General features: G+C 43.1%; 1 protein-coding gene across 1 annotated transcript in view; it reads right to left on the bottom strand.

Annotated features, from left to right (window-relative positions):
* Positions 1 to 6,480: 6,480 nt before the first annotated feature.
* Positions 6,481 to 7,751, bottom strand: part of MATN1 (matrilin 1, cartilage matrix protein) — a 21,585-nt gene continuing 20,314 nt past the window's right edge. The window contains exon 8 of the mRNA XM_009893008.1: positions 6,481 to 6,761. Within this exon, the coding sequence (XP_009891310.1) occupies positions 6,712 to 6,761 (50 nt within the window). The 3' untranslated portion in view covers positions 6,481 to 6,711. The remainder of the gene's footprint in view (positions 6,762 to 7,751) is intronic.

The following is a 7,751-nucleotide window of genomic DNA, read 5'->3' as shown; positions in this document are numbered from 1 at the left end:
CCCGTGCCAGGTTGTGCTGCGGTGCCAAAGTCCCCGTTTCCAGCTGACTGAAGGATGTGGAGAAGTTGCCCCTTTCTAATGCACCCACCGTATGTGGGGCTTCGTCCCTTGTTCTGCCCCCTTCTAAGGCAGCGAGAAAGAGCTGGCTGTAGTATGACCCTGCAGTCTGTGCCACAAAGTTCAGCTCCAAGCATAGGAACGTGCTTTTTACTCCCCTCTCTCTCTGAATTTGGGCATTTTATTAGCAGAAGGTCACCCCAGTTTGGGACAGAGCTGTGCAGTGTGAGAGCATGGTGGGGAGACAGTCTGCGGTGACCTCAGAGATGTGACTTCCCTTGCAGGCTGCGCCAAGAGCTACTGTCTGTTGATAGTGGACAGGTCTCCGTCACCCAGGATGGAGAATCAGAGATGTGTGAGCGTGCTTAGTGGTGTAGGAAGGGATGTACCTCATTGCTCAGCTGTAAAATTACCTACGTGCCTTCATCTGCCTTCGGACAGCCCTGGAGAGCATTGGCTCTCCCTCCCTACCCATCCCTGCAGCACCTCGTACCATGCCTCAGGCATTTTACAATGCTGCCTGCTCTGCCTCCTTAAGGTCCGCTTTCTCCATCCAGAGAGAGGGATAGCAATCTGATTTCCTCCAAAGAACATAGCGCTACCTGAGGACAGATAATGGTTCAGTATTTGTTGTTATCACCAGTCTAATCTATACAGTATATAATAGTGGGAATAGGCCACAGAAAAATAAAATACCATAACAATTGTAAAACTCGCAGAACAGTTCCTGCCATGATTAGTGATTGAAAAATAAATAAATCCAAACGACTATCTGAAGTATAAAGACACTTACAATTTATTGCCAGAGCTCTGATTCTTAGCGAGTTCGTCATTAAAGGAATTACACAGGGTACTGTACACTGGCTTGTTGAAGCCTCTTCCCAAGTTGAACATAAAACGACAAATAATAATTTGCACAACAAAAATTTACTAGCACCTTAAACTGTCTGTTCATTGAATTACCTCAGAGGACTAAGAGAGAGGAAGCTCGCTGCTTTTCACAAGCAACAGTAAATTCATACAGCCCGAGACAGGTTTCACTGCCTGATGTTGCTTGGAGAAAAATCATAATAATAACTGGTCTGCTACCTACTCATTCATTAGCAGCAATTACACTGTATTAGTGTTACAAATTGCTATTGAAAGATGTTACCAAGCTAGAAGCCCTCAGTTTAATTGAAAGCACTTTTTTATTTGATTACTAATGGCCCTGTGTTATAATACCAATGACCTGCATGAGAAAATTGCTTCCCTGGGGGGATCTTGTTGGCAAAAAAGTTCTGCTGGAAGACAACGCTTTCATCCTGCCTTTGGGAGCAGTGGAGGCTTCAGTCTTTGGAGGACATGCTCAGCACCCAAGGGGAGGTAAGCAGAATGTGGTCAAGGATTTTTTCCATACCAAAAGGAGGGTATTTTCTAAATTCTTTTGCCAAAAGATCTAAAGGAATTTGGGACTTGGTGGCAACGTGGTGAGAAAGACTGGTCATATGTAGGATGCAGCAGCAAAGAGAGGGTGAAAAAAGTTCTGTGTCTGCAGAAGAACCATTTTCCAACCTCCAGCAAGGATGCTTTCACTATAAGCCCATCTACTTCACAATTTGGGACATATAAGTGCTTTTTTTTCCCCTTGTGTGCAGCATCTTTTATTTCCAAGATAAGCATGTAATTAGCTGAAAGAAAATGCAAAGAGAGGCTCATCTAGTAGGTTTCCATCTTGCTGCCGTTGGCGATCCATTAATGAAGTCTAATTATAATGTCAAAAGCCTATGTTCTAGCCCAGTAACTAATTGACTTTGGAGATGCAAGAGCTCTTTTGTTGTTTTAAGCCAGGAGAAGTGAGAAGGGAGGAAAAATAATTGTTAATTAGTTTAGTTCTGCTTTATGTGTAACACAAAACAAAATATTAGTTACAGAAGCAATTCTATGCCTGACAATATATCTTGGCCCTCCTGCCTCTGCAGAGCACTGGAAAAGCATTCTTTTCTGTTTACACATGCAAATTATTTATTGTGGGACAAGGCCTGAAAGGCAAGACTCCAAGTACTGTCCAATTGATAGACAGGGCCGTGCTGGAACTTGTAGGCCACAAACCCTGGGAGGACAAAGAGAGTAATGAAAACTACGGACAAAATGTTGACTGATGAGTCATACCGAGATAAGATGTTAAAAAGAGGAGCAGACGGTATCGAAGGAGAAGTAACAAAGTTGTACAATGAAGGCTTAACTGCTGATTGCGAAAACTTACTTAAAGTGCCCTTTGTTTGTTACTAACCAATCAGGGGTTGCCGAACGGGCGATGTTTAGCTAAAAGAACCAATCTGTTTGAAACACGCAGCTAATGAAAACATATATAAACATGTGGTTGTGTACAATAAATTGACATTTCACTTGCATCAAGCTGTGTCCCATCTCTCAATCGCGGCAAATTGGTGCCCCCGACGTGATCACATGGGACAGTACTTGGAGTCTTGCCTTTTAGGCCTCCTCCCACCATTTATGGCCCATTCCTCTATTGTGTTTCTTGAGGAGGATTTTGCTGTGTGAAGTAGATCTGGCGGTGCCAAAAGGTTAACTTGGATTGAGGTTTCCAATGAGTCAGGACCATAGTATAGAGAAATATGGAGATTGCTACTTGACTGATTGGATTGGGTGGATGGATGGATGGAGGGGCAAACGGACAGATAAACTCTAGAAAAGATAACATATAATTTTATAAAGACTGGAAACAAGAGCTGCTCTGTCTGCATGTAGGGGCGTTTCTTTGCAGCATCCAGCAGTATTGCTCTGAAAGAAGGAACTTGGTGATTTAGGAAGACACCACGTCCCTGGGTCCTTCCTCGAGGTGGCTTGCAGCAGTTTGAAGCAGCAATGCCCTTCTCATCCCAGTTTGAGTCCCTAGCCCCTAGGCATGGTCCTGCCTGGATCAGCCTCCCTAGAAAGGGCTGGGTATTGTTCTGCTCCCCAAATACATGAACAGCATTGAGTTTTATGGAAGTTGTTGGATTAAACTGGCAATGGGCAAAGCAGGCTGAACGGATGCCGTTTTCTGTGGAGGTGAACATCCAGCCCTCGCTTTACAGGAATTTATTCCATTACCAGAAAAAGTCAGGCAGAAGGCTTAAACTGCAGAATGACAATAGTAATATCTTATCATGTAGACATTTCCGTGGGTGCCATGACAGGAATTAAAATCAAATCCATCCTTTAGTTCCTGAGACTATTAAATTTTACTTTCAAGGCATTTAAAGAACAAATAGGCATATAAGAAAATTAACTACAGGAGCTCATTTCCATTATTGTCAAACTGATTATAGTTGAAAATGAAAGAAAAAATAATGCTGTCATCATCTTATCAGATGGAAGTGAATTGCCTCTTATCAGCTGTTAGATTGAAGAGACATGGAAAAAAATGGAAAAGGAGAAAAATGGAGTAAAGAATAAGAAGTCCAGAAATATGTCAGGGAACTTGGACATTACATTAAACCATGTATTCCATGAGGACCAGATGAGTACTAGGCTGTATGAACATGACAGAAACAGTAACTTTACTGGCCAAAAAGTTCTGTTTTCATTGAAACCCTGTGTCACAAGACAACAGTTTCAACATAGCTGGAGTCTCATCTCATTTCTGAGAGTAATAAATGAGGCTCCTGGCTACACCCATGGCTTCATCCCCACCTCGGCATCTGAGATCAGCCTGACAAGCAGTGAGGTTTCCAGCCCTGAGCTGTGCTTTGTGTGGATCCCTCTGCATTTCTCAAAGCCCAGTTGCTTCCTGGATTTTGCTCTGGCCAGGAATTGCTGTTATCTCTTTTCCTGGTGAAAAGACCCCTCTGACTCATCCCTGGTCATGTGGTGCTGGAAGGATTTTTGAGCCCAGTCCCAGTCTGTTACTCAGTGAAGCCAGTAGGGGCCATGGAGAGAACTGTGAAATATTTAAATCATTTTTGATGTTTTCTGGGCTCTACTTGAAGCCTGGTTTCAAACAGGGAGAGACAACAGGATCAACAACTTGTTAAGCAACAGCGAAGAGATGATACAGCAAAAGTTTTTTGATCAACTGCTGGACCTCCGGGTCTTCTCATCCACAACCATTATGGATCCATTATTCCTGACTCAAGGAGATGAACCATCACAGCCCTGTATGTTCCTCCTTATTTTCACACCCACCTCCTCGATTTCTACTCACTTGCTTCCTCACCAGTCCTTTCCATAACTTGTTTGTATAACGCTTTGTGTCAGCATGAATACAGGATCATAGAATGGTTTGGGTTGGAAGGGACCTTTAAACGCCATCTAGTTCCAACCCTCTGCCATAAGCAGAGACATCTTCAACTAGACCAGGTTGCTCAGAGCCCTGTCCAACCTGACTTTGAATGTTTCTAGGGATGGGTCATCCATCACCTCTCTGGGCAACCTGTTCCAGTGTTTCACCAGCCTCATAAAAAATCTCTTCCTTATATCTAGGCTGAATCTCCCCTTTTTTGCTTTAAAGCCATTACCCCTTGTCTTATCGCTACAGGCTTTGCTAAAAAGTCTGTCCCCATCTCTGTTACAAGCCTCCTGTAATTACTGATTGGTTATAACACTGTGCTGATACGCAATGTGATTCAACAGCAAGGTGAGATTCTGCACTGGGTGAGGAGCTCAGCTGCTGATAGTCCTTCATAAAAAGAAGTTGAGAACCAGAGCATGCAGAAGCTTCTTTGCTTCTGCTTACTGAGGAGGTTTTTTTTTCCCCCATTATAAATATACTACCTTTAAGATGGAAAGTTATTCCACGTAACCAGGGAAAAGATTCCTTGGATGGCAGCAGAGGTGATGCGGTTGCCCTGGGTGAGGTGTTTAAAAGTTAGTTGCCTAAGTCTGCAGGAGTCATTATAAAGAGAAACAGGCTCAGGTGCTGCTTTGTTGCACTAAAACGTGCCCATTAGATAATCCTGACCAGCATACCCTGTGGTATCTATTTCTATTGAGAAACAAATCTAACATGTGAAGCTCAATCTTAGATGTCTAGATTTTATGTGTAAAATTAGACAACAGAAATCTTATCCCTAGAATTCAGGAGTTGGTAGGGGTTACTCTGGAGTCTGGGGTACACAAGATTTCACTGAGGACGAGGTTTGCTATCAAGAACTGACTGTGGTCCTTGAGCTGATGTTTGGAAACATGTTGACTCATTCCTGCAAGTCAAAGAGTATAACAAATTATTTTTGTCATAAAAGAAGTTTTTTGTTTTGAGAGAAAGGTCTCGGTTTCTCTATGGACCTGTTTCTTCTCTTGCATTGAGATAAAAGGTGACATGAGATGGAGGCTTTTCTACCCACTAACAAGACTACAAAGAGGTGGCATTGTCAGGCAACTACAGCAAAGCTTGTACAAAGAAATAGGCTGAATTGGCTCTTAAAATTTTCAGCAAACTTTTAATATTCACCCAAAACACCTCTGCTATGGTGACATTTCTGAACAGGCCAAGTTATTCCGAAAAGCTTTTCACATAGTCTCAAGTATAAACATTTTGATACAAAAAATAAAAAACCCCTCTAAACCCAACCCTTTGTGCTCACGTTCAATGGTGCACCATCGTGCCACGAACAAACGCGGACTCTTCACTCCACGCCTAGCCAGACTACAGCTGTAGGAGATGGCAGCATGAGAGACTTCCAGCCCACGTTGCTTTTTTGCCTTGCCAGTGCTGGGAATCACAAGAGTCTGAAAGGTGTTGAGATTAACTTACTGGCTTTGAAGGTGCTTAGAGGTGTGGGATAAGGAAGGAGCTTGTGAGCTTCTGGTGATGAAGGCATCACTTCCGTCGGCAGCAGCTCCAGCAGCAGTTTCTCTGGGTTGCAGGTGCTGGTGACACCTCGTAGCTTCAGTTGAGGGTGAGAAGACCAGAGAGCTGAGGAGCAGGGGCACATCTCCTGGGGTCGGTGCGATCAGTACCGCCTTGCCTTACACAGAGCCGCAGCCGCTGGCTCATTGCACATTGTCAGGACTCACCCAGAATGGGTCTAGCTCGGGTGCTGGTTCACTGAGACATCATGAGAGCGTTCGCTAGCTAGGAAAGCTGAGATGTTTTTCTTTTTATATTGTACAGCAGCTATAGATAAACCAACTACCAGCAGCATCCTATCCTATCTTGTCTGCAACACACACTCAGACATCATGAATATATTTTGCCTACTTACTGACAAATGCGTCATGCTTAAAATAATAAGCTGATCAGCGGCTTTGACGTTTTACACTCAGCATCTGAGTTGATTTTAAGTCACTTTGACTTTTAAATTAAATTATTTCATGCATAGAAACAAAAGATGCAGAAGAACACAGCGAGGATTCACAGAACTCGTAATCAAGTACTTATTAACACACACACATATATATTAAGCTTTAAATCAAAAACAAATATTTCCATTTTTTTTAATATATGCACTCTATACGATGCAACAAACATTAGCGTGGTCTACCTCTGCCACACACAGTGCGCTGCTCTACTGTGATACTTCTTCCCTTTTAAACAGATGCAGGTAGACTAGACTCTTTAAAAAAAATACAAGCTGGCCATAGTACTGTGGCTGAGCTGCCCTCCGTTACAAGTGAAGGAGTTCTAGTTTTGCTACATTAGGAAGGAAGGAAATAATATTGTTTGGGGATTTAGATGATCTTGTTCTCCAGGGCTTCGACCCTTTTTGCCACAGCTTCCAGTAAGCAAGAGTTAAGGGGAAAAAAATGGCAGTGCACATGAGCGATGCATTGTTCAAGTCCTCCCTGGGCTTGCAGGACAGATAACAAACGGAGCTACCTTGCTGGGAGCAGGTAGCAGAGGAACACTGTCATCATCTACTCTGGCATTTCCAGAACTGTTCAGGTTGATGAACTTTTATTGAAGGTAGAAAACGTTCATGCACGCACACATACACACATGCACCTATAAGGTTACTATGAAAGGACGAGTAAAAAAGGCGAGAATGATTGGAGTGTGTTTTGAGTGGCTGACAGAGAATTCCTGACCTTGAGCAGTATGGGTTGCATGAATAGTGGAGCAAAGTGCTTTTCTTAGAGTTATACAGTGTGTCGCAATTTTCTGCTCTTTTCACTAATTGCTTTTCATGATGTGACTGGGAGCAGCAACCCACTGGGTGAGAACTACTGATTTACTCTGACCTTTTGCATAACATAAGTCATGGATTTCACTCAATTTGAGTTAAAGAGTAGAAAATATACCGTGCAACTGACATAGCAAAGCACAGAAATGTGTGAATAAATTGCTTTTAAAATTATATTCTCTCTTTATTCTCAGGGATGAAAAATCTCTCTAGCCCTGTATGAGCCACCCCAAGTTTTCACTAATTTCTCTCCCCATGTGAAGTCTGAATCTTATTCACACCTTTTTTTTTCTTTATCTCGTTTCTCTTTCAACCACTTATTTATGGTCTTTGTGCAATATGACAGGACCCAGCATGGCACAATGCCATCCCGCGAACTCAGTTCAGGTGAGATGCAACTCACTTCACTGCAGATATTTGCAGTGGGCAGTTACACGAGTGTTAGACGCTCACAACTGAGGTTTAGGCAGCTGGGAAAAATCGGACCTGTCCCTCTGACTATTGGACCCATCCATCTGACTGGACCTGTCCGTTCAGACCACCACCAATACAGCCAGAGGTGGTTTGCTGTAGGAGACCCTCTTTCCC

This window comes from Charadrius vociferus, unplaced genomic scaffold, assembly GCF_000708025.1.
Source record: "Charadrius vociferus isolate BGI_N301 unplaced genomic scaffold, ASM70802v2 scaffold459, whole genome shotgun sequence".
Classification (NCBI taxonomy): domain Eukaryota; kingdom Metazoa; phylum Chordata; class Aves; order Charadriiformes; family Charadriidae; genus Charadrius; species Charadrius vociferus.
This window is presented reverse-complemented; position numbering and strand designations above follow the sequence as displayed.